This window comes from Callospermophilus lateralis, chromosome 2, assembly GCF_048772815.1.
Source record: "Callospermophilus lateralis isolate mCalLat2 chromosome 2, mCalLat2.hap1, whole genome shotgun sequence".
Lineage (NCBI taxonomy): Eukaryota > Metazoa > Chordata > Mammalia > Rodentia > Sciuridae > Callospermophilus > Callospermophilus lateralis.
This window is the reverse complement of record NC_135306.1, coordinates 5,053,748-5,079,181: the sequence shown is the minus strand read 5'-3', so window position 1 is coordinate 5,079,181 and position 25,434 is coordinate 5,053,748. Positions and strand designations below refer to the sequence as shown.

Genomic DNA, 25,434 nt, shown 5'->3' with positions numbered 1-25,434 from the left:
GGCAGGTGTTGTTTACATACAGTCCCAGCTTAAAGAACAGCTCTGTTCCAGGCAGGACGGAAAACACAGGCCTGTCTGGGAGGGGCCGCACTCCTGCCCGGCTGACCTGTCGGGCTGAAGGGCTCAGTGTTCGGAGACTGCTGGGGAGAACAGAACCTTGTCTCGATATAGACTGTGAGTTTTTTTTTTCCTTGATAAAAAAACAAATTACCAAAATATATAGATTCTTTTACTTAAGAAGAAGAAAGCGGGCTGGGGCGCAGCTGAGTTTTAGAGCACTTGCCTACCATCCTCAGCACCACACACCGAGAGAGAGGGACACGCAAGTGTAGGCAGAGAAGGGAGAGCTCGTCCTTGGTCTCCCAGGCAGCAGCCACTGTTTACAGCTGTGTTTATCCCTCTAGACTTTGGTACACATGCAAATGTGGGCTCCAGGAAGGTTTTGTAAAAGACAAAAATGGGGCTGTTACTATTCTTATATGGCAACTTGCATTTTCAAACATCAGCATGAACATTTTTTACATGAATGTAAACAGATCTACCATACCGCTAATGTTTTAAAAATAATGTCTATTAGTTTAAAAAATGTACAAGTGTTAAAAAAAAAGGAAAAAACAAAACTAGCTAGCTCATAATCCCATGGCCCAAGTAACTTAAAAAAAAAAGAGAGAGAGAGAGAGAGGGAAAAGTAGTAGTAGTCGTAGTAGTAGTAGTTAGAAGTTTGAGGTATAAAGGTTCTTCCTCAATCCCTCTAAAAGAAGGGACATTGAAAAGTTTGTTGTGATTCCTTCCGGGGCCGGGGGGGGGGGGGGGACCCAAGACATAGTACAGTGGCACACACCTGCCATCCTAGCTACTCAGGAGGCTGAGGCAGGAGGATGGCAAGTTCAAGGCCAGCCCAGGCAACTTGGCAAGACCCTGTCTCAAAATAAAAAGGGCTGGGGATGTGGCTCAGTGGTGGAGTGCCCTGGGTTCAATCCCCAGAACAAACAAACATCACAAAGTCGTGATCAGGGTGTGCATGTTTGTGTTCTGGAAGCTGCTGCCCTTTCACTTGATGTGACACCCTGTCCTGTTCTGTGACAGCATATGTAGATGGATGACGTCATCTGTTCTAGCCACTGCAGTTGACTCTGGTAGATTAGATTCTACCTGCCTCCTGGTGGTGGGCATTTCGCCTATTTTAATTTTGGGATGTTACAATTTTGGTAAAATTGTGTCAACTTTCTCTTCAAAAACATGCAGTTTGGGGGCTGGGGCTGTAACACAAGCACAGGCGAGGCACTGGGTTGAATCTTCAGCACCACATTTAAAAAAGTAAATAATAAATCGGTTATAAAAATATAGTTTAAAAAACATATAGTTTGTATAAAGTGGCCGGTGAGTGTGCTTCTGCAGTGTGACCTCTGGCACTTCAAAAGCATTTTGATAAGAAATCTGCTAACTTCCTCAAAATACTTTGAATCCATTTATACACTGTAGTGAGGTGGGTGAGGTGAGCATATTTTTCTAAGTGAATAGCCTTTCTGGGTCCTTTTGGGTGTGTAAGGTTTTACATTGTCATCCGTTTGGTCTGGTGCATCAGAAGTGGCTGCTCCAGTTGGGCACGGTGGTCCATGCCTGTAATCCCAGCAACTTGGGAAGCTGAGGCAGGGGGATCGCAAGTTTGAGGCCAGCCTCAGCATATTAGTGAAGCCCTGGCAACTTAGTGAGACCCTGTCTCAAATAAAAAAAAATGGCAGCTCTGGTTGCTGGAGTCTGCAGCATGACTGTGGATGACCGTAGAAGAGCTGCTCTGGGCATCCTGAGGACTAGGAAATTGGAGGGGAGATGCAGGTGTCCAGGTCCATGCTTGGTTTGGGGTATCAGTTAAAATGAGGGTCCTGGCACAGATGTTGTCTTGCATCCTTTATACATGAGGGCCTGGTGAGTAAGAGTCAGAAATGGCCTTCTTTGGGAAGATGGGCTTCTTTGTCCATGGACGATCCCTGAGGCCCAGGTTCGGCAGTGTTTGGTGACAGTAGCTGTGTAGATTTGCTCAGTTCCCTGCTCAACCACTTGGCCTCTGAGCTCTGGCTTGCAGGGAGATTACACCTAGTGAATGAAGTGAACGGAACAGAACTCCTGGAAATAAATGCCTGGGTGGTATTCATCAGTGGAGGCTGGAGGTTTCAGGCCCTGACCAGGAGTGCCCCTAGGACATCATTTGGAACCATACTGCTCTGGTGCTGGAACCAAGGGGGAGTCCACTGGGAGAAAGGAAGGCCATGCCTCTGTTTGCTCTCCCTCCTGATGGAGAGCAGCTTTCTTGCAGGCACAGGGTGCATAAGGAGGCACCCTACCTTGGAAGGCCACTTTGGGGTCAGCCGCCTTTGGGTTCAGCTTTTACCTGAGAGACCTGGGGCCAGCTATTGAATTTTTCGAATCTCTGTTCTCTTTGTTTGCAAAATGCAATGTAACACCTTCATAGAACTAGGGAGAGGGTCATGGCTCAGGTGTTTATAAGGCACCTGGCAGGAGGCAAGCTGCTCTCAGTAGACCGTGGCTATTAATGGTTCCTGGACTCAGTACTCAGGAGGGCTTGGGGACTTGGAGTAGGCAGGCTGATGCACCTGGGGCTCATTTGTTTATTGGGTGTTAGGGTTTCTAATTGTGTGCTAAGCTCTGTGCTGCATGCTGAAGGTTAGGCCACATCTAGTGGCCAGGCCCCTACCTCTAGGAGCTCAGGCACCTTGACCAACAAGGGCCGCCCTGTGGGGCAGGTGCATGGGAACTCTCACTGCCACCCACCTGAGAAGCACCACGACAGGCACCTTTACCAGCCAATGAGGGCATTTGATCATTGGTTTTTGCCTCATGCAGAGTCTTCTGTTTTGGGGGAATTTTAGGTGGATTTCCTGGAAGGAATGAAGGCATGTATATTAAGGCAGTTCACGGGCTCTTGCTGCAAGGAGGCTCTGCAGCTGAGCTCGCCACAGCCTCGATGTGGTCTTGGGCGGACAGGAGTGTTCCTTCCTGCCCGCCCGCCAGCCGTCCAGCCCGCCACTCTGCAGTGGGGCTTGAACAAACAAGCTCTCACTCCCTAGAGACTCCTTATCTGCTGCCCAGGGGGATGGAACCTGTCTCATGGCATGACTGGGGGATTGACACACCACCCAGGATGCATTTAGCACAGTGTGGGGAACCTGGCCAATCAGGAAGTGTAGAGGGTTGATTCTGTGTTGCTTGGTTTATTGAAACCTCAAAAATAATGCAACAGTAACATTACAAGCTTGTACAAAAAAAAAAAAAAAAAATCCAAATACTCCACAGGGTACAAGATAGAAAATGAAAGTCATTTCTTTCTTCCTGCTATTCCTGTTTAATATCAAGAGATGACTGCTCTCTGGACAACCTGTGGATTCCAGACCTGCAGGGATGGTAGGGGGGGTGTGAATCCTTCAGGCAGGTGTGCCTCTCAAAGCTCTTGGTGAAATTCTCCCAGTTCTCCTGCATTATCACTTAGCCCTTTGTTTAGCCCTTTCCATGAAGGGGATTGAGGGCCATTGTCCCTCTCTGCAGGACCCAGATGAGTGATAGCATTGTGTCTAGAAATCCAGTGTGGCAAAGGGTAGAGTTAACTAACTAGTACTGCCCTCCAGGGGACTCGAGGCTCACCAGTGGGTGTTGACATGAGAGGCTGGGGTTTGACCAGGTGGGCAGTGTGCCCTGTGAAGTGGACTTGTTGGGATAAGGGGGCACAGTCTGTTGAGTTTTTAGGAAGGTAGGGAGGCGATGGGGTGGGTGGGGGTGAGGTGAGGTAAGGTTGTGGGGGTTGGGTGTGAAGGACGAGTGGCTGAGGCTAGTGTGCTGGTTGGCAGGCTAGGCCCCCCTCTGCCTTGCTGCGCTCAGCCTGGCGCACACCTGTGAGTGTCTGGGGAGGGCTTGGCACTTGTTTCTGGGTTTGCCCTCTGACCTGGTCTTGTCTGATTGGTGGCCCAGGGACTGTCATTGTCCTGGGTTCTCTCTAGGGTCTGGGGCTTGGAGAGGAAACAGGTGCAGGTTCCTGGGTAGATTCCTTTGGGTTTTGCTGGAGACTCCCAGCCCAGCCCTTTGGCCCCTTCCCACCTTCCTTGTCTCTGATTTATTTGCTTTCTTGAAGATAACAGGGATTTACAGGGGCCTGTTGTTGATGAACCTCCTCTATGTTCCCCTACCCCCAGGCCTATGGCTCTGAGCTGGGTGTGGTTGAGGGACAGGGTGCAGTGTGACCTCAGCTTCCCTTCTACTCTGGGCCTTCCTGGCTGAGGTCGCTAGTGGTAATGGCAGCCACCTCAGGGACTGGGAGGCTGCTGTGTGTGGCCCTGAGGGCTCTTCAGCTGGCCCGACTGGGGTGGCTTGCTGCAGCCTCCCTTGGGCTTCTGATGACAGCCACCCCGTCTGCCTCTGCCTCTGCCTCATCCAGCAGAGCTAAGGGTGGGAGGAGATGGGGTTTTGCGTGGGCTGTGTCTGGGTCCTGGGCATCCGCTGCTGAAGGGCATCTGGCCCTAGGAATTTCCCCAGTGCCAGGTCTGGGGCTCTTGGGTCTCTCTGGGCCGGTCGCAGCTTTCAGCTCCTCACCTTCCTGCCTTTCAGTTTCATGGACACAAACTAAAACTGTGGTTCATAGAAAAGCTGGCAGGTACAGAGATGCTGGCCCGAGCGGGAAGTCGTGCGTTCCAAGTGTCAGTGTAGTGTAGTTGCCACAGTGTGCAGCTGGGAACAGTCCCTGTGTCTGTGCAGGGTGGTGGGTGTGTGGTGGGACGTTGCATCGGCATTCTAAAGAATGAGTTGCTCATTCTTCCTGCCTTACTTAGAAGGCTGTCCAAGGATACTAAGAAGGACCAGGTGGCTGTGTTTGAAGAGTAAAACTTGGAGCCAGGACTGGTGGTGTAGCTCAGGTGTGAACCGCTCGCTCAGCCAGCTGGTGGGAGGCTGTGGGTTTGATCCCCACTGCTGAAAAGAAAAAAAAAAAACAAAATTGAAGCCACCACTCTGCTGATAGGCTTGAGGCCCAGGGATGTTAACAGTGGTTTCTTTTTGAGTTGGGCTGATTTATTTAGTATCATTTGAATTTGCTTTAGCGAGTGTGTATCAGTAACATGCATTAGTTATGAAGATGACTCATTACAAGGTCACTCGGGTTCATTTAAGGAGAGAGGTGCATGTGGCATTGGGCAAGGCCTGCTGGGCCCAGGTGCCTGTTGGCTCCTGTGGGCACAGGCCTGGGCTGCAGGGAGGCAGGAGTGGGGCACAGCGCTTGCTTCCAGGCTTCTCGTTCCCCTTGGCCCTGTCTGTCCAGAGCGTCCGGCTCCTAGTTCAGGGGCCCTGACGGGTCTGTGAAGCCAGCCAGGTCAGTCATCTGCTCTGTTTACGTGTCAGGGCCCTCGAAGCTGCTTGTTGATCTGGTTAGAAGGAACAATCCAATACGAATGCCGTCTCCAGTGTCTGTTCTAAATCAGATTTTACAATAAAGAATATAGATCTTGGTGGTGTTTGCACAGTGCTTCTCGCTTGCTAATTCACCATTATTTGGAGGTAGAAAGGGAAGGAGAAGCTGCAGTAGAGCTGTGGGTTTGATGTCTTTCTTGCCAGATCCTTGTTAAATTTTGTTTTGAAGCGGGGAGCCTTTGTGTAGCACACCACCCGGCTGTTCCTCTGTAAGCTGTATATTGAAAATTGAAATTGAACTCACTGCCCCCTACCCCCTTGCTAAAATTGACGGCATATTAAACAGTGGGAGTCGGGTAGCTCAGTGGCTCTGCAGACTGCAGAGGGATTCTAGCCAAAGTCCACTGAGGGCTTCCTTCATCCCAGGGCTGCTTGAGGGCTGGGAGCAGGGCTCGAGACAGACCCTGTGGGTGAGGAGCCTGGGCCGGTGCAGCCTCTGGGGTGGGAGGCTATGTGGAAGATGACAGTGTAGCTTGGGCCCCAGCCAGTCCAGGTGGGACCTCTCCTGCAGGGCCTGGGGATGCCGTGGGCAGTTGAGACCATTCCCAGGGGCCTGCTGCATAGACTTCCATGATCAGAGTGTTTTGCTCCCCACAAATGCCTAGCACTTTCTGAGTAGATCTGATGTTGGAGTGTGAAGTGACCTGGGTTCAAGTTCAAGTTTGTAAGCTCCAACTCTGGGCCAGTTGTGACTTTGGGCCAGTCCCTTAACCTTCCTGAGCCTCGGTGTCTTGTGTGTAAACTGGGAGTGCTAAAGCATTCCTCTCAGCGCTTTATCTGTTTTAAGTCTTGTGTCAGAGAATTCCTATTTTATAAATTCAGTTTATTCAAGTGTAGTCATTTAAATTCATCCGGTGGTTTTGTTTTGTTTCACTGCCTCTGCTTTCTTTCACATCTGATTTTGTCTTTTTTACTGACTTCTTAAGGTTGTATGCTTGATATAATTTCATCCTTTTTTAAACTTTTTTTTTAAGATATTGATAGATCTTTATTTTATTTATTTATATACAGTGCCGAGAATCAAACCCGGTGCCTCACACATGCCAGGCAAGTGCTCTACTGCTGAGCCACAGCCTCAGCCCCGATTTCATTCTTGTCTGTGAAAAAGTTTAAAGTTTTTATGTTGTCGTCTATCTTTCTTTCTTTCATTCTGGTACTGGAGTTTGAACCCAGTGGAGGTTAACCACTGAACCACATCCCTAGCCCTTCTTATTTTCTATTTCAAGAGTTACTGAGGCTGCCTGGAACTTGGCATCCTCCTGCCTCAGCCTCCTGAGTGGCTGGGATCACAGTTGTGCTATGGTTGAATATGTCTACAGAGCTACCTTGGTCAGATGATATCTGTTGAGCAAGCTTGGTGTACCAAGCTGTAGAGATTTTCTTTTTTCCTGATTTTTTTTTTTTAAGTTTTAAAATAACTTTGCTGTGTGTTTGTTTGTGTGTGTGTGTGTGTGTGTGTGTGTGTTCATGTTAGTTATATTTCCATTTTGGATTATCTCTCTGACCCTTATAAACCACTCTCCATGTTCTGCTTCTTACTCTTACGTGTGGTTTCTTTATTCAACATTATATTTGTGAATTCATTCATTTAACTCCCCTCTTCAGCCCCCCATGCTGGGGATGGAACCACACTGAGCCACATCTTCAGCCCCTTCCTCCATGTAGGTCTGTGGGTTTATTTATTTTTATTGTGGAATAGTATTCCATTATATAAATATAGTATTTGTCCATTATACTGGTGATAGACTTTTAGCTTATTTCCATTTAGCTTTCCCAAACTGTGGGAGTGTGGCTCAGTGGCAGAGTGCTTGCCTAGCATGTGTGAGGCCCTGGGTTTCATTCTTAGCATTGGAAAAAAAAGTTGCTAAACCAAATAATGCTGCTGTTGGCACTCTCTGCCCGTCCTGGATGCCTGCGTGTGTGGGTTCTGCTGGGTGCGTACCTAGGGGTGGAGTTGCTGGTTACCAGTGGGCTTACACAGCATTCGTAGATGGCTACCCGTCCCCAGTGATTGCCCGACTGGCATGCCCACCTGCAGTGCATGAGAGTTGTGCTCCACATACTCACCAACATTTGGCATTGTAAAGTTGTCGCTTGTCCCCATATTGATCTCGGATTCATGTAATTCCAGTCAAAATCCCAGCAGGCTTTCCTTTTCTTTTTGTTGTTTTGTTTGGAAATTGACAAACCGATTCTGAAATTTATATGAAAATACAAAGGGCCAAAAATAATCAGCATCCCTGAAGCAGATCAGAGCTGAAGGACTCTCCTGTCTAGAGCTACAGTGATCAAGGCAGTGCAGTAACAGCGGAGGACAGATGCACAGACGGACAGGCCGATGGAGAGGAGCGGTCTTTTATGCAGATGGCACGTAAAGGAGTACTTGATTAGTGACAGAGGTGCCATCTTTTGAAAAGATGGCTCTTTCAGAAAATGTGAATTGGGCATATTGAATTCTGTTGTGGCTAGGATGTGAGGTGTTGCCCAAGAGATCCTGGAGTGCCCAGATGTTCAGAGGTCAAACTAGTGGATCCTGAGAGCTTTGACCTCATCAGTGGTGATTGTGGCAGGCTTGGCTGAGGAGGTGAGTTGCTGGGGGCTGCCCATAAGGGTGCACGTTCCCTGTGGCTCCTCCCCCGTCTTCCCAGCCACAGTGAGCTGAGCAGCTTGCCTCTCCTGCACCTAGTGTCTGCCATGAAGCCCGGCCTCTCCCTGAGCATGCAGCAGTGGGGCTGGCAGCTATAGGCCCAGCCTTGAAACCACGAGCCTGGAATCACTTTTTCCTCTTCTAAGTCATTTTTGTCAGGTATTTTGTTCTTAACAATGAAAAGTTAATTAACAGATTCTCTATATGGGAAAAAAGAAATCTATGCAAATCATCCAAAAATCAGTTTTAGACAGATTATACATGTAAATATGAAAGATAAAGAGCTTCTAGAAGAAAACATAGTATATCTTTGTGATTGTAGAGAAAGCAAAAATTGTTAAATAGGACACAGAAAATGCTAACAAATGGAAAAAAAAAATGGATGAATTTATACGCTTGTACCTTTTACTTCTTAAAGTGTGCCAATAAAATGCACCAAATACTGCTTTCTAATTGCCTGGGTACCATGGTTAATCTGCCTGATGTATTTCCCTGCTCAGCTTTCTATTACTATAACAAATGCTTGAGATAAGTTATAAAGAGAAAAGGTTTCTTTTGGCTCACAGTTTAGAAGTTTCAGTCTGTGCTGGGTTAGCCCTGTTGCTTTTAGTCCGTCAGGGTGGGAATGTATGATGGAGTGACCCACTCACCTTACCACCAGCTGAGGAAGAGATGCCCATGGTTCCTTTTGAGGCACACCTGAAGATTTAAAGTCTTCCTACAGGCTCCACCTCTCAAAGGCCCACCACCTCCTAATAGTGCATGCTGGGGTCCGAGCCTGGGGACACTGGGCCTTTGTGGAACATTCCTGATCCAAGTGACAGCTCCCTGTGCTGCTCTTCTTGGGACTGGCGGATCTCTTGCCTGTAGCACAGCTGCTGTCATGGGCCTCTGTTGGTGGCTACTCTGGGACTTGTCTTTCTCTCTCCATGTTGGATCCTTAGTTCCTGGATCCTGTGTGTCGGTTGGACATTCTGGGCATCCAGCAGCAGGGACGACTGGAAACACTCAGGGTGTTTCTTGGTTTGAGTAAGTGGAAGTCCAGAGAGGGCAGTCTGGGATTGCCCGGTCAGACAGTTCTGTCGTGAAGGACCTCGTATCTTGCTTATCTGGAATGGCCAGGTTCTGTTGTGACCCAGGGACTAGCAAGGGGGACAGGCTTCTCATAGGCCAGGCTCCACTGCACCATAGTGGGTGTGGGTCAGCCTTCTCAGGCACTTGGGCTGCTGGGGAAGGGCAAGGCGGCAGGGAGAGCTGCTGCTGGTGGGCAGGCAGGAATGGCCTCAGTGATGGGACACTGCTTTTCGCTCTTTTGCTTTCTCTTTGGTGCTAGGGGTTGAACCCAAGTGTACTCTATCACGGAGCCACATCCCCAGTCCTTTTTGTATTTTGAGACAGAGTCTTAAATTGACCAGGCAGGCCTCGAACTTGCGATCCTCCTGCCCCAGCCTCAGGCGCTGGAATCACTGTGCCTAGCTGCTGTCGTCTTATTAGAGCACAGATCTGGACAAGTTTCTGAGAAGGTAGGTGCTCTAAGTCCTCGTGTGAGTCTGAAAAGCCTTCTGCCCCACACTTGGCTGGGTTGGCTGAGTATGGGTGTTAGACTCAGTCTTTGTCCCTGGAGGTGACGATGTTGTGAAGTCAGTGCTGTTGGGATTGCTTAGTGCCACTCCTTCCATCCTGGGGCCTTCTTTGATGGGGAGGGGAAAGGATCATGCCTTCTAGAAGCTTTTGATTTCTTTTCTTTGTGAGTCTTGCATTCTTTTTTTTTTTTTTTGGTACTGGGGATTAAACTTAGAGGCACTGGACCACTGAGCCACATCCCCAGCCCTATTTTGTATTTTATTTAGAAACAGGGTCTCACTGAGTTGCTTAGCATCTCGCCATTGCTGAGACTGGCTTTGAACTCGTGATCCTCCTGCCTCAGTTTCCCGAGTCACTGGGATTACAGGTGTGCGCCACAGTGCCTGGCGGATTATTGGACTTTTAAATTCTAGAATAAATTTACAGAAAAATTGGAGGCCTTGTGCCCCGCACTCCCAGTTTCTCCCCTGTGTGATCATGTGACATGGGTACGTATGTCCTCACGGCAAGTGGACCAGCATTGTGCACTGTTACTAACTGAAGTCTTTGCTGTTTCAGATTCACTTAGTTTTCGCTGGAGTCACCCTCCTGTTGTGGGAGCCCACACTTCATTTAGTCATCATGTCCCCTGACTTTGCTCTTGGCACTGTCAACTGATTCCTCTTGTGCTTGAGGCAGTGTTGGGCAGGCCCTGTGTAGAAGGTCCTCCGATTAGGATTTGCCTGACTCTTGATGGTCAGTCTGCGGTTCATGGAGTTTCCACGGTCATAGTCGACTCTTCCTGGGCTTTCTCTTGTTTTGAGCATTTCTGCTGCAGGAGGGCAGTGTGTTCATTTCTGAGGATATTTATTGCCTGTTACATGTCTTTTGGGTTTGGTTCCCGGCTGTCTCTTTCCTCTCTGCTGGGCCCTGCCAGTGAGTTGGCGTCTGGTCGTGCGTGTGGTCTTGGGCACTGCAGCTGACTGGAGGCAGCAGGAGCTCTTCAGTGTCAGGTTGCCCCTAGTCCTCCGGCAGCTTTTCAGGAGCAGACGCCAGCCTTTGCAAGCTGCGGAGCCCCACCAAGGCTGCCACCCCTGGCTCCTCCGACTTTCTCTCGGCTTCCTTCTTGAGCCTTCTCCCCATCTCGGCCCCTGTGCCCTCGGGACTCCTCTTGTTCAAACCAGTGGTGGGGCACAAGGAGGGCTCAGTCCTCCCACTTGCTGCCTCTTCCTCTTCCCAGGCTGGAGGCCCTTCCAGCTGCCCTCCCGCTGCCTGAGTGTCCCCCGAGTCTGCTTGGTGGAGCACAGAGCTTCCTCTGCAGCGTCTGCGAAGCTGCCACTGCTCACGGCAGGTCTTGTTGTGCCAAGATTGGCCTTCAGCTTTCATTTTAGAGGGTTCTGGAAGGATGGATGAGCTCTCCTGCCTTCAGCCTTTCTGCTGTGTTTGACCAGAGTCCCTGTTTCCTCTCTGGTGTCCCTTGAGTAGAATGTGACGGAGTGAAGGCCTTTCCAGGGACGGGCACGGTGTGTGCACTTTCGGAGTGGTGGCGTCCCGTGTCAGGATGCTGCCCTCTGGCCTCCTCCTCACCCTGGCCGTGGCTGCCTTGTGTGTGGGAGCATCTCCACTGCCTGCTGGCCTAAGAGCGCTGTGACCCTCTGGCCTTCCTTCCACACCTCTGGGAGGGGAGAGCCTGAAGCTGCAGGAGTGGCTGGCAGCCTGCTTCCCTCTCCCTTGAGTCCCTTCCCTTGGGCCAGGTAGCACTGCATTAGGGTGTGCCTCAAGTGGTGACCTCCGCCTGTCGCCCTTTCCTGCCTGCCCCCCTTCATGGGTGGGAGTGAGACACGGAGCAGTGGCGCCTACCTCCTGACTTGGTGTAGAGTTACTCTGGCCTGCAGAAGGGGGCTGCCCTGTGCAGGGGGTGCTGGCCCTGGAGGCCAGTCATCTTCTGGTCGGGTGGGAGTTGAGTGGGGCTGCCCTGATTTGCAGTGGGCCTCTGAGGACACAGCCTGGGGGGAGGCAGGCAGGATGCTTTCTCCTGTCTGAAGAAAGCAGCTTCCTGCCAGAGACCGCTGGCCTGAGTCTCCTCTCCTCTGTGTTCTTTAGTGCCCAGATTACAGCTTGCTGCAGGTGACATCATCCTATGGAGAGGCTTTGGGTGTAAACAAAGCCCTGCTGGTGTGTGGGGGGGGCGGCCTGTCTGCCATCTTCATAAGCCTTCTTTAAAAGTATTTTCATGATTTTTTTTAAACAATAGCAAATGTGCTTAGAATTTAAATGCGGTATTTTATGACCTTTAGTGCCAAGCTCTTCTGAAATAGGATCATAAAACAGTAGAACTGAGAGCCATGGAGGCGGGTGACTGACATGGAGCAGGAAGGCCCAGAGTCCTCGGGGCCTGCGCTAGCGAAGGACACCCAGCCATGTCTGAGAGCTGGCTTGGGGGCTCATCTGTGTGTTCACGGCTTTCTGTATCCTTTGGCTATTGCCAGGGCTGGGAACACAACCTGGGTGCCTGTGCGGGTGGCAACGCTCCCTGTCCTCCAGTGAGAGCCTGGAAACTGGGGCAGTTTGGTGTTGCTCAAGATGTAGTCACAGTGGAGTGCAGGTCTCAGAGGGCTTACTGAGGATTGAAGCACATCTCTGCCTCCTGGGATTTCATAAAGGGTTCACCTGCAGATCCTGAACATCCACCCTATTTGGGTTTGGTTCCCAGCTGTCTCTTATGTTTCTGAAGGATGCTTCCTGTATTAGTGTCCTCAAGTGGTGACACCAATGTGGGGTCAGGTCCCTGTGCACAGGAGGAGGGAGAGGCCCAGTGCAAGGTCTGCCCAGCACCTGGGGCCTCCGGAGCTCGGAGGAGGGGCAGGAGCAGACTTGCTGGGGGAGACTGGAGAACTGCGGTCCCAGAACTGGAGCTTAGCCACAGTGACAGCTGCTGTCAGGCAGTGAGCCTGCAAGTGGGCCTGGGCAAGAGCGCCACATCCATTCCCTGACTGTTCCCCTGCAGACCAGGTAGCCCCGTTCTCACCCTTACTTGATCTGTAGAGAAGCAGCCCTCCCGGCCCAGCTGCTGTGGGATTTAGGAGAGGTGCAAACTCAGTGTTTCAGATGAGAGTGGCAGGGTGGGGGTGGGTCCAAGGTGGGAGAGTGGTGAGGCTGGCTGGCCCTGAAAGACCAGTGTGTCCTGCACGAGGGCATGGACTTGACCCTGGGGTAGTGGTGATGGTGCAGCCTGTGGGAAGGTGCCTGGCAGAAGCTGATTGGTTGCCTGCCCTAACAGAGGCAGTCACAGGGTGAGTCAAGGGCGTGGTGAAGGCAGGGGCTTGCAAATTGGGGGTGGGAGGTGCTTTCTTATTTAATTTCTAGTGCTTCCTAAATGTGCTGTCTGCTCCAGGGTGTGTCCTCTCTGGCATTGCTGGCCTCTACCTTTGTCTACATTTGCCTCAGGCCCCTGTCCCCTCCAGCCTTGTTTCCGGGGAGACTGATTTTTGGAGGCTGTGTGGTCCTTTGCAGTGGATGCTGGACTGTGCTATAGCCGGGCCAGACCCCAGTGGTCCAGGTGGGCCAGTGCCTGACTTCTGGAGATCATCTGTGGGCACCTTGTGGCTTCTGAAGTCCCAGCTACCTTTTTGACTGCCCTGTGGTGCTGGTCTTGCTGTTGCTGAGGGGGCCTCTAGAAGCTTCTGTGGGAAATGCAGCCGGGCCCTCCCCCACATCCTGGTATGTGGGACACCCCTTCTGTTGGGTTCACTTTGTTGCTTGTCTTCATTTTCTTACTTACTTCGCCCTCTAGATCAGGGGTCAGCAGCCTGGTTCCAGCTTGCCCTGTCCCTGGTGATGGGGTTTTCTTGGAGCACAAGCCGTGCTCCTTGGTTATGTATCATTTGTGGCAGCAACAGCGTCAGGCAGGCCCAGGGTTGCAGCAGAGGCCAGGTGGCCATCAGAGCCAGGTCTGCTGGCTGGCCCTGTATTGACCAGGTGCTCCTGCTGCTGGAACGCAGGGTGAGGGCTCATCCCCTCTCTGTCCCTCTGTCTGGTACAGGAGCCTTTGAGTTTCTGAATGGACGATGTGGCCTTCCACAGGCAAAAGTGCCTTTTCCTTTTTATTTTTGGTGCTAGGGATTGAACCTGGGGTGTTTTACCACTGAGTCACATCCGTGGCACTTTTTATTTTTAAAAAATATTTTTAGTTGTAGATGAACAAAATACCTTTATTTTATTTACTTATTTCTATGTGGGGCTGAGCATCAAACCCAGTGCCTCACATGTGCTAGGCAAGTACTCTACCAATGAGCCATAACCTCAGCCCCACTTTTTATTTATTTACTTATTTTTTTGGGACAGAGTCTTTGTAAGTTGCTGAGGCTGGACTCAAACTTGTGATCCTCCTACCTCAGCCTCCCAAGTCATTAGGATTTCAGGCATGTACCACTCTGCCTGGCAGATGGTGCTTTTTGCTAGATGTTGGTGTGTTAGAGAAGGGCAGGCTGATGAACCGTTTACCTGGATTTCATGATGAGGGTTCTTTGCTTTCCCATCTGATGACTGTGCCCTTTCTTGGCCAGCCTCCTTGCTTCCTATAGTGTCTATCCTGCCTGCTGTCCCTTCCCATTCCTGCTGATTGGGGGTTTTGCCTTTCAGGGTCCTCTTTCTTTTCTTCCTTCTCCCCAGCCCTGGGCTGGGGCTTCCACCTCACACCCTGCACTTACACTCTCGCCATTGTGTGTCTTCTCAAGGACTGTGCTCTGAGCCAGTGGAGCTGGAGCTGGAGCACACAGTAGGGTCTTAACCATGGGTGACCACATGGTTTTGACCCAAAGGTAGTAGGATCACGGAAACCTGTGAAAGGGCCGGATTGGCCTTGGATGAGGATCTGGCTGTTGAAGGCTGGTCATAAATCATGTACTCATCTGGGGTCCTTGTCCCTGTCCTCATCTACAGTCAGACAGTGTATCATGAGCTGGGGTAACTCCTGTCCTGTGGGCAGCCTGGCCTCCTAACCCTCCTCCATGTTGGCTCTGGCACTTAGCAGACTCGTGACCTTGGACAAGATAACGTCTCTGTCCTTTCTGAACCTCATGCCCTACTCTTGTTGAACAGGCTGACATAGTAGTAGCTTCCAGAAAGGGTGGTTGCAGTGTGCGGGGGCTGGGCACTTGAGTGCTTAGCAAGGCGCCCAGTGCTCAGGAAGGCCTGCTGTGGCCAGTGTCATTGGCCCTGAATGTTCCTGGGAGTTGCAGGCCATCCAATCCTGGTTGGTCACATGGTGCTGGCTGGTACCCAAGTGCAGAGTGAAATTAATCCTGTTACCCGGAAATGGTTTTTGATAAAATAGCTTGTGGGGAGCCTTTCCCTGTGATGGGCAGACTGGGTCCTCGGAAACCTGCCCTGCCGGCCTGCCCTCTGCAGAGGTGGGGGCCAGGTGTCCGTTTGCCTTTGTGGGCCCATCTTTCTGGTGGTTTTTTTTTTTTTTTTTCCAGCAGGGCCTGGGCCTCACAGCCCATTTAGATGACATGCCAAAGCATGCAGACCCAGCTTCCTTTCTAAATGTCCTTTTTCATTTACTCTTCTCCTAAAGCTGTCTTTATGGGGATTTGTAGACCCAGTTTTCATTCACCAGTATTTCAAAATGCTCTTGTACCCTGTGGTTACAGTAGGGGTTACAGTAGGGGAGAGAGGGCAAGGGGAGACACTGCAGGACCCCTCCCAGGCAGGGCGCTTCTTTTTTTTTTTTTTACGGTACTGGGGATGGAACCCGGGGCCCCACACCTGCTAGGCCCACTGCTCTGCCACTGAGCTACATTCTCAGCCTTTTCTTCCGGTTTTCTGTGTGAGACTGAGGTTCCAGAATAGATTTTGTTTGGTAATAAAAAGACTTCCATCACCTACAGAGGGACAGAGGTGGCAGGAAAGCCATGGCTATGAGCCAGGTTCGGCCCACATTCTCAACAGGCCTTGGCCTGTTCTTGTTCCATGGACCCTGGAGTGAGTCAGGCTCTGCTGAATGGGCTGGGATCTGCCCAGAGGCCTCTGTGGGTCCTGGATGTGAGTGTTTGTCGTGTTTTCTTCCTGCCTTTGGCTGTGCTGGTCAAGCTTGAGGTGTGCCTGTTGACCCATGGATAGACTCAGCAGCTCCCTGGAAGCTGGTCGAAGGCCTGCTCACAGCTAATGCTCCTGGCCTGTGCTTGTGAAAACCAGCTGACCAGCGGAGATGCTGGTGGGTGTGGGCTGGGCCAGCCCCAGGTCAGCACACCAGCAGAGACATGCATTTGAGAAATCCCAACAAGTATGCTTTTTTAATTGTTTTTTAAAAACTTTATTTAGGGGCTGGCTCAAGCGGTAGCGTGCTTGTCTGGCATGCGTGCGGCCCGGGTTCGATCCTTAGCGCCACATACAAACAAAGATGTTGTGTCCGCCGAAAACTAAAAAATAAATATTAAAAAAAAAAATTCTCTCTCTCTCTCTCTCTTTAAAAAAAAAAACTTTATTTATTGATTTTAATTAGGTATATATGACAGCAGAATGCATTTTGATTCATTGAACACAACTGCAGTACAACTTTACATTTCTATGGTTGTACACGACGTAGTGTCGCATCATACGTGCCGTCACACATGGACCTAGGGTAATGATGCCCATCTCATTCACCATCTTTCCCAACAAGTGTGTTTTTTGTTTCAGAGCTGTGTCCACTGAAACTTTGGTTAGTGGGAGAACCAGGAGGTGTCCGTAACCTGCTTTGTTAGTGCAGGTGTACCTGTGCTGGGCTCAGAGGCCCTGCGCGCTCCCGTCACATTCCTCTTCAGGCTGTGGGTGGGGGTGAAGAGCCTCCTGTCTAGCCGCGTGCGGCCTGGTGCCTTCTGGGGCAGTGGGGACTCAGGTGACTGCTTGTTAGCACCCAAGTCTACATAGGAGTATGGGGTCCAGGCTCAGATGTGCCAGAAGAGGTGGCTAATGTGACAACAAGTCCTTTGCACTTGTGGCTGTGGGTCATTAACATGCAGTGCTTGGTTCTAGGACAGACTGGTGCTTAAAGAGTTCCTGGCCAGGCCTGTCCTTCATCCGGTAAGGAATCAGGTCTGGAGAGGCTGACAGGGGGCCCAGCAGGTACAAGCCTTGGGTAAGGGTTGGCACTTCACAACAGTGCTGTGGGCTTGGTGCCTGCGTTGGCTATGAGTTCTCCACACGGTTGTCCTGCAGTTCTGTGGTCAGTGGGCTGGAGAACACTTTACCTGGAAGGAGATGGGTGCCTGGTTAGTGTTGGTGGCTGAACTTACTTGGGGACATAGTTCAAATGGCCTTGCAAACTGATCCTCCTTTTCTCAGACACAGTCTAGATTCCTAGGGGGCGCTCATCTTTGCCCAGGGCTTTAATGTTTCTGGGGTGCTGGGGTGGGGCAGGGTCAGGTTGCTGGTCTCTGAGAGTTCTCTGGGGCGGGAGTGGGTGGTCCTCAGAGTGGATGCCTCGAGAGCTCTGTGTTCGCTCTAACGTCTGTTTACAGGCCTGGTTAGTGTAGAGTCAAAGAAAGATCTGTTTGCATCAGTGGATTGACAGAAACCAGGATTAACAAGTGTTAAGAAGACTTTTTAGAAATATTTACAGAAACAAAAGTATTTTCTGCTCTAGTTTGAGAATCGTGTGACATTCTGTTAAAGAAGTCAGGCAGGTTGATGCGACTGGAGGGTTGGGGTGCGGCTGGTTGGAAGAGCATTTGAAGCATCCGAATTTGAGTTCACAGTGACAGATCTAGTCCTGCCCTCTGTGTGGCAGGGAGGGGGCGTGGGGTCAGGGCAGGGATTTGGCTGGCTGTTTTTCAGAGCATTTGTGATCTGTGCCCAGGTGACAGCCAGGGCAGGGATCAGCCCTTGTCCTGGTGCTGAAGTGTGAGACTCTGGAACACGCCTCTTGGCTGTGACCAGCCTGTGGAGGGTCCCAGCGTCTCTGGGCTGGATGCAGGTCTGGGTTGTGTCCCAGGCCCAGCTTCCTGTAGGGCACACGGTAGTGTTAGTGAGGGAGTGTATCATTCCTTTTGCTACAACAAACTGCCACAATTTAGTGGCTTGGAACAACACGAAGCTTAGAAATCTGAAATGAGTCTTATGGGACTGAAATTAAGGTGCCGGAGGCTGCTGCTCCCAGAGGCTTGGAGAGTCCATTCCTGATCTTCACAGCCTCCAGAGGCCTGCGCTCTTTGCCTTGAGGTCCCTCCTGCGACTTCAGAGAGCATTGCTCCAGCCTCTGTGCTACCCTGACCTACTTCTGCTCACAGGGACCCCTGCGACTCCACTGGGCTCCCTCCACTAATCCAGGGTGATCTCCCACCCAAGACCTGAGTCACACCTGCAAAGCCTTTTGCCATCTGAAAGTAACAGTCCCAGCTTGTGGGAGCCAGGACATCAGCATCTGCTTGGGGGAACTGTAACACTCCTTACAGATCTCTTTGGCCTCTTGCGAGTTTTGGAGCGAGTCAGTGTTAGTCCTGGTGTGTCCCTGTCCCATCCATGGAGTAGGGCCTGGCCATCGTCCTGGCGAGCTGCCCCTGTTCTACCCTCGCTGGCATTGGTTACTTGTTGTTGTTTTCCTTTCATGGTGGTGGTCATGGGGACTGGATTGAGCCTGTGCCTGCACCCCACTTATTTTCTGTCTTTTTGATGATAGCCCTTATTTCAAGGGTGAGGTGGTCTCTGGGTTTTGATTTGCGTTTCCCTGTGGACCTCATCCCGCTGTGGTGGAGAAATGCAAGGTGATCTGCACCAAGAGCCTGTAGAGCGCTGGGCTCTCTCACCAGTGCAGACTCGGCCTCTCCTCCAGGGCTGTGGTCTAGCCTGGGGGAGGTTAGTGTTTTGATTGATTGATTGATTGATTGCAGTGCTGGGGAATGAGCCCAGGGCCTCGCTCATGGTACTCTTTTTATTTCTATTTTGGGACAAGGTCCGATTATGTTGCCCAGGCTGGCCTTGCACTTGCCTCAGTATCCCAAGTGGCTGGGGTCACAGGTGTGGCCGCATGCTTAGCTGGTGGTTAGGACTTCTGCAGGATGGATTAGACTCAGCTGGCAGTGGGAAGGGAGAGTTAAAGGTAGGGGTGTGTGCACCTCCACCTTACCCCGCTTCTGGCCATTCCCCTCCTGCAGCTGGCTGGTCCCTACCCACTGCCTGCAGCTTTGGTATGGGGAGTGCTTGTCCCCTGACCATGCCGTAGCACCTTTGGCACCTTTAGGTTTGGACACAAGTGCGAGCAGAATCCCCTCCACTGTGCTCCCACACACTTGGAAACACCTGTCATTTCCTGACCCTCGGCCTCTCCCCTCGGTCACCCTGAGTGGCCTGGATTTGAGTATGGGAAGGCTGACCAAAACCATGATGGGAGGAGGGCCTGCTGTCCCTGAAGGAGGGGTGCAGCATTGATGCGCTCTGTGACTAGAGGCCACTGCCTGTCCCTGAGCATCCTGGGATGAACTGCTTGCTATCTGTCCCTTGGTGCCTGGCAGGGCCTCGGCATCGTCAGTACTGGCTGAGTGAAAAAGAGGATGTGCAAACCCGGTGTGTGCAGGGCAGATTCTGCAGAGGTGGGAGGCGCTGGCCTCTCTGTCTTGCCTTCTCTGGGCCCAGCTTGTGACTGATCTTTGCTCCTGGTGCTGTGTCTGCAGTTGTGTGTGGACTTTTCTCTCAAGCATCATACGTTGGGGTGCAAAGCACTGCCCAAACACGATGCACCTCTCCTAGCCCACGTGACTTTAGGACAGAATGTTGAGGGGTGCATTCCAAGAGATGGCCACCTGGTGCCTGTGCTGTCAGTGGGTGTTCTGCACATTGCCCCTGTTGGTAAGGACACATGGTCAGGTGCCTCCATGAACACTGTCGATTTCTTCTCCATATCTTAATGACAGGGTAGAAGGTCACATTCTTTACACGGGGATTTTCCCCCTCTGATCAATTTTGGCACCTCCAGTCAAGGGTGGGTGTAGAGGAAAAGGTAGCCGCGTCCTCAGTCTTGGCCTGGTGCCGGTCTGCCCGCTGCAATAGCTGTCCTTAGCATTTGGAAGGATAGAGTGTGTAGGTGAGTGCAGGGGGGAAGGGCCAACAGACCTGAAGGTGCTGGTGGAGAGGTTGGGGGACAGGGGTCCCCCTCGTCAGTACTGGGTGGTGCTCACCCTGTTTTCCACACATCGCCCTGTGAACTTGCTTCTGTGGCCCGGGCAGATGCCTTCTGCCTGAGTGCCGGTTCTTTATTTGAAAAGAGCAGGTTCCCAAATGTTCCTGACAACTGACCGACTTTGATGGCCTTCCTTTGGTTTCCTCATCCTTGGGACGCACTGCCGTGGCATAGCTGGGCTGTGCGCCTCCCTGGTTTGATCTGCCTGTCTTGCTTGTGATGTTAGGTGGACATACCACCAGGCCTGAGCGTGTACTTTTCCATCTGGGAGAGCTGTACTTGCTCGGAGGACCGAGTGTGTTCAAGTGTGCATTTCCACACAGTCATGGAAGTGGGCTCCAGCAAGTGCACACAGAGTAGCTGACTGGGCAGGGTGGGGGCCCATGGGCCACCTGGGGAAAGTGTCTGTAAGAGGTAAAGGCGTTTTTCCTAGCCCAAAGCTGTCCTCAGATCTTCAGAAGGTCAGTGATTTCCAGATAAATCAGACCTTTGGGTCAAGTCCTGGCCACTCACTCTCACCTCCTTTCCAAAGGCAGATCGGGAGCGGCGCCGAGAAAAATATCCTTACTAGATGACATTTCATCGCAATGTCCGATCGTCTGGGGCAAATAACCAAGGGCAAGGATGGGAAAAGCAAGTACTCAACTCTCAGCCTGTTTGACAAGTATAAAGGAAGACCAGTAGACGCCACCAGGTCCTCAGGTGAGGCCCGGCCTGGAGGCCAGTTCCGCACCCCTTCTGGGGCACCTGAGACCTGGCCAGATGAGGTGTCTGGGCCCTGGGGAACAGCCCTCCTTCACCTCCTGCTTGAGGTCTGACTCCAGAGCCTTGGAGACCCTGACTCTCCTGTGGTGGGACTGTTGTCTGGGGAAGCCATGAGTGTTTTAGAATGGGACTCAGTTTACCTTTCTGAGTTTCATGGCTTTGATTTCCTGGAGTAGGTGGGAAAGTGTTGATCCCATCCACACTCACAAGGCCTCCATGAGTGTCGCGTGGCTCCAACCCAGGCATCATGTGGGTCTTGTCAAAATGAGGTCAGAGGGGTGGCTACAAAGGGGGTGGCTGCTGTGTGGAGCAGGGCTTCTGGGGGGCGGGGCGGTGCTCCTCACCGGTGTTCTGAACTCCTAATAGAAGGGAGACCTCTGTGCAGACTTTAGCAGCCTTTGTCCCTGAAGACCTGGCACAGAGCTTGTGAGTGACTGCAGTGGCCTCCGGGTGCCTGTCCTTGTCCCTTAGAGGTGGGAGAGCGGTGAGTGAGCTGGCCCCTTTCCTCTGTGACCCCTGTCTGCTCCTTCATCTCCCCCTGCAGTTATTCCTAGACATGGCTTACAGAGTCTCGGGAAAGTGGCCACAGCCCGGCGCATGCCGCCGCCTGCAAACCTGCCAAGCCTGAAGTCTGAAAACAAAGGAAACGACCCCAGCATTGTGATAGTGCCCAAGGACGGCACGGGATGGGCAAACAAGCAGGAGCAGCCCGACCCAAAGAGGTGAGCACAGGGCTGTGAGCGGGCAGGTGGGGCGGCCCCTCCCCTACTGTTGCCAAGTGCGCTCTGGCTCCCCTGCATTTCTCTGACTTCTGGAGCCGGCACAGGAGAGTTTCTATGGCCAGCTTGTTCCCAGTGACCAGTGTGCCCTTGTGCATTATTTGGTGAGGACTCTTCACCCCAGAGCAGCGTCTGCAGTACTCAAAGCCAGTTCCTGGAGAAGCCAGTGTGCTGAGCTCCAGGTGGGGAAGGTAACAGCTGCTGGTGCTCCACTCGGCTGGGCTGTCCGGAGCGAGATGGACTCCTCCTTGCCCAGGGTGGGCATGGCAGCGCCCTGGAGGCTCACTGCTGCCAGCATGGCACCCATGGTGCCTCAGGGGCCATGAACATGGTGATGAAGGTCTGAAACGGCCTCCATGTGGCTCTGGGGCCTGGGCACAGGACCCGGGCGAGCCCTTTCACTGTGGGTTCCCTGGCGCTCTGGCTACTGAGGAGGGCGTCCAGAGGAGAGGACTCGTGCTAGGAGGGAAGCCTCCTCTGGGCCTTACCTTTGGGGAATGAAGAAAGCAGCCTGGTTCTTCTGCCCTGTCTGCCTCCGGGGCCTTGTCGTGCCGCTGTGGGGAGCCAGATGGTGAACATGACCAGATGCAGCCTGCTAGCCAGTTGTCCGGGCTGTTGCTGGAAGTGCCTGAGGAAGCTGGGACAGCCGCCTCCCGGGGTTGCTTAGGACTGTTGGTTGGCAGGACAGGTGGGGCCTCAGCAGTCAGCCCCACCTGTTCTTTCCAGCAGGATTGTCTGGCAGCCTGACCAAACCTGGAAGAGTGTCCTCCCTCTACTTCCCATAGGAGTAGGACTGGGCTGTAGGGGTGGTGACCAGGCAGCAGTGAGGAATCCCTGGGTAACGTGGGTCACTAGCACAGGGCTTGGCACAGAGGAGGGGTGTGGTGGAGGCAGACTGATGCCATTGGCCTACTCCGTGTGTGCCCTGCAGCCCTGCAGCCCTGCAATGAGACCTTTCAGTGCGAGCCTGCAATGCCTCTGCTGCAGAAGTCTGGAGGGCCAGGTGTCACTCACTTCTTCACCCTCTGCCAGGGGGGGTGGAGAGGGACGGTAGAGCAGGCAGCCACCCTGCCACCTGGGCCTCGGCCTTCTGCCCCGAGACGCAGTGCTTGGGTCTGGAACACTGTCTTAAGTAGGCGTGAGATGAGGACCAGTGGCCCTCACTTTGCCTCCGTTGAGAATGGCTGGCCACTTAGCGAGGTGAACGTGGAGGCGTGCATCTGCACAGAGCTTGGCTTCAGCTGACAGATAAGGCACGGTCATGGTGGCTCCTCGCCAAGTGGGTTGCTGCCCGTCTGCTGAGCAGCACACTGAGGAGAACTGACTGAAGGCTCTGCTGGGGCAGAAGCCGCTGCTCCAGCGCCTCGCTGCCCTCAGGAGTGTGCCACAGAGGGCACTTAGAGGGAGGGTCCTTTAAACTTTAAAACATCTTTTGATCCAGTAATTGTTTCTAGGGTCACATGCTACTGAACTGCTTACAGTGTACAGAGATTAGTATGTGTACAAAACACTCAACTGTAGTTACCTGCGCGTGGGCCATAATTTAACCAAATTAGAGATTGATTAAATTATGGCCCAAGTATACTGTGTCCTCATTAAAAAGACGATAGAACTGGGCACAGTGGCATATGCCTATAATATCAGCCGCTCAGGAGGCTGAGGCAGGATGATTGAAAGTTCAAAGCCAGCTTCAGCTACTTAGGCCCTAAGCAACTTAGCAAGATCCTTTCTCTAAAATACATATAAAAGGCTGGGGAAGTGGCTTAGTGGTTGAACACCCCTCAGTTTAGTCTCTAGTACTAAAAATATAAAGAAAAAAATATATATATTTTGAAGAAGGTAGATCAATATGTATTCTTATGAAAAAATGTTCAGGTTCATAAAGTGAAGAAGAGGTTATGGGAGCGTAGGTACAGGGCCATCCTACTTGTGTTAGAAAAATACAGTGTTAACATTTGTATAGGAAAATCTGCCTGGAGGTTCCGTCTGGAGGATGAGATCGTGACAAATTCTGTTTCAGATATATGTATAAATTTATTTTTACTACGAGCACTTATCTTTCTCATACGCCTAGAGAAGGCAGGCACTCTGCTGGTGTCTTGAAGCAGCTGCCCCCAAGGAGGTGTGGTCCGGGCTCAGCCCCTCCCACCAGTGACTTGGTTTCCTTATGGGCACGGCTCCCCGTTGCCTTCCTAGAGCTTATCTGCAGCATGTGGTCAGCTTGCAGACTGCAGCCTCTGCAGGAAGGCAGCATGCCGCCCTGTCCTGCACAGCGTCATGTCTGTGCCCCTGCCACAGCTGGGTTCCCCTTCCATCTGCCAGCATGGGCGTCTACTGGGAAAGTGGATCTTCGCTGGCTGGCAGAGGCCTGGTGGCTGGTGTGGAGCTGCCCCCTGTGGCTCTGGGAAGCACAGGGCCTTGTCAGGTGGCCTGCTGTACCTAACCCCCAGCATGGGTCTTGCCTTTCTCTAGTTCCAGTGCGACGGCCTCTCAGCCGCCGGAGTCGCTGCCGCAGCCGGGTTTGCAGAAGTCTGTCTCCAATTTGCAGAAGCCGACACAGCCGAGCAGTCAGGAGGTGAGTGCTGAGGACCCCATCCTGATTCACCCGGCACTGTGGCCCTCCATGTCCCTGCCCTTGGGCAGACTGAGGAGTGGCTGAGAAACTGTGGTGGTGGCAAAGGAAGCCGGCCTGCAGTGTGGAGGGAGCCCCAGAGGCAGCCAGTGCAGTTGTTCTTGGGTTCCTACACAGGGTAGCTCCGTTTCCCCACACTGCTGCCCTGACACGAGAGTAGTAAGAATTCAAAAAGTACCAGGCCACAGAAGGGCTCGGCTGTCAGGTGAGCTCCTTTGTGGAAGCCTTTCTCAGCACTGAGATGTGTGTGGTACCTCTAGGGGAGGGATCTTGGGGTGGGATTCCCAGGTTGATGGTCCTGGAAGCCTTTCTCAGCTGAATGCCTCTGAGCACTGATGTCTCTGGGAACACACTTTAGGAGACAACCAGCCATGGTCCTTTCAGATGTTTTTCTAGCACGTCATAACCAAGCAAGAGGTCACAGTGCTCTTGGCGCATGGGGCCTGGCCATGGGCTTGCAGAGATCCGCAAGGTACACTATACCTAGTGGCAACGGAGAGGAAGGGGGAGTCTGAATTTTTTAGAAGAAGAAGAAATGTCACAGATACCTGGCACTCACCAGTCCTGTTGACGGCTTGATTGTGCTGCTCTATGGGTGACCTGGGTCTGCAGTGCCAGCCCCCTACTGCCATACCTGCTGGTGGGGGGCCTCTTGCTTTGCTGGGTATCCTCCTCCACTCATCTCTGACCTGTGCTCTTTGAAATGAAAAACACAGAGGGAAAAAAAACCCTGTTCCTGTGAGACTCCATATTCCTTGGCCTCAATTCACTGGGGCCTGTTGACATGGAGATGTTCAACATCCTTTCTTTTTCTCAGAATTTGAAACTGAGATTGTGGTGCCACGATGTTTCAGCCTGGTTGTATTGAGCTTGGTAAACATACATGTGCTTGCTCCTGGGTGCAGTGGTGTACCTGTGGGCCCAGCTTCTTAGGAGGCTGAGGATGGGGGATTACTTGAGCCCATGAGTTTGAGGCCAGCTCAGAGACCCCACCCCTGGACATGGGTAAGGTCCTGGGCATGTGTAGAAGAGAATTCCTACAGGGCCTGGGCTGTGGCCAGGTGGAGGAGCCCTGTTCCAGCACTGTACACAACCCACCACATCCTGTCTTCCCCTCTTGTTAGTAGCTACTGAGTCTTCTGTCTCATGCAGAAGAAAAGTAGAGGAAGAACCTATTGATCTGTAACTTTGAGAACATCTCAGAGTAATTTTAGTTATTTTGTTTGTGGAATAGAATTCACTGGCAATATCAGCACCGCATCTTGGTCCTATAGGCTTCCCTCCAGTTGGGGCCTCTGGGTGCGGGTGGGGAGTCACCCTGTGGATGCAGACACCAGTGGAGGTGTGGGATTCAGTGTGGGGGAGGAGAGTGAAACCTGACCCTGACGCTGCTTACTGCTGGATCTGAAGGCTGTCCAGCCCC

The 25,434-nt window shown here is 52.0% G+C and overlaps 1 protein-coding gene across 14 annotated transcripts in view; it reads left to right on the top strand.

Moving 5' to 3' along the window:
- Prrc2b (proline rich coiled-coil 2B) overlaps positions 1-25,434 on the top strand; it is a 78,635-nt gene that overhangs the window by 5,985 nt on the left and 47,216 nt on the right. For 12 of the 14 annotated variants that reach the window (XM_077108787.1, XM_077108794.1, XM_077108791.1 and 9 more), the window contains exons 2-4: positions 20,368-20,537; positions 21,145-21,322; positions 23,852-23,954. In XM_077108787.1, the coding sequence (XP_076964902.1) occupies positions 20,423-20,537; positions 21,145-21,322; positions 23,852-23,954 (396 nt within the window). In that variant the 5' untranslated portion in view covers positions 20,368-20,422. The remainder of the gene's footprint in view (positions 1-20,367; positions 20,538-21,144; positions 21,323-23,851; positions 23,955-25,434) is intronic. The other 2 variants (XM_077108783.1, XM_077108784.1) reach the window with 1 other exon arrangement.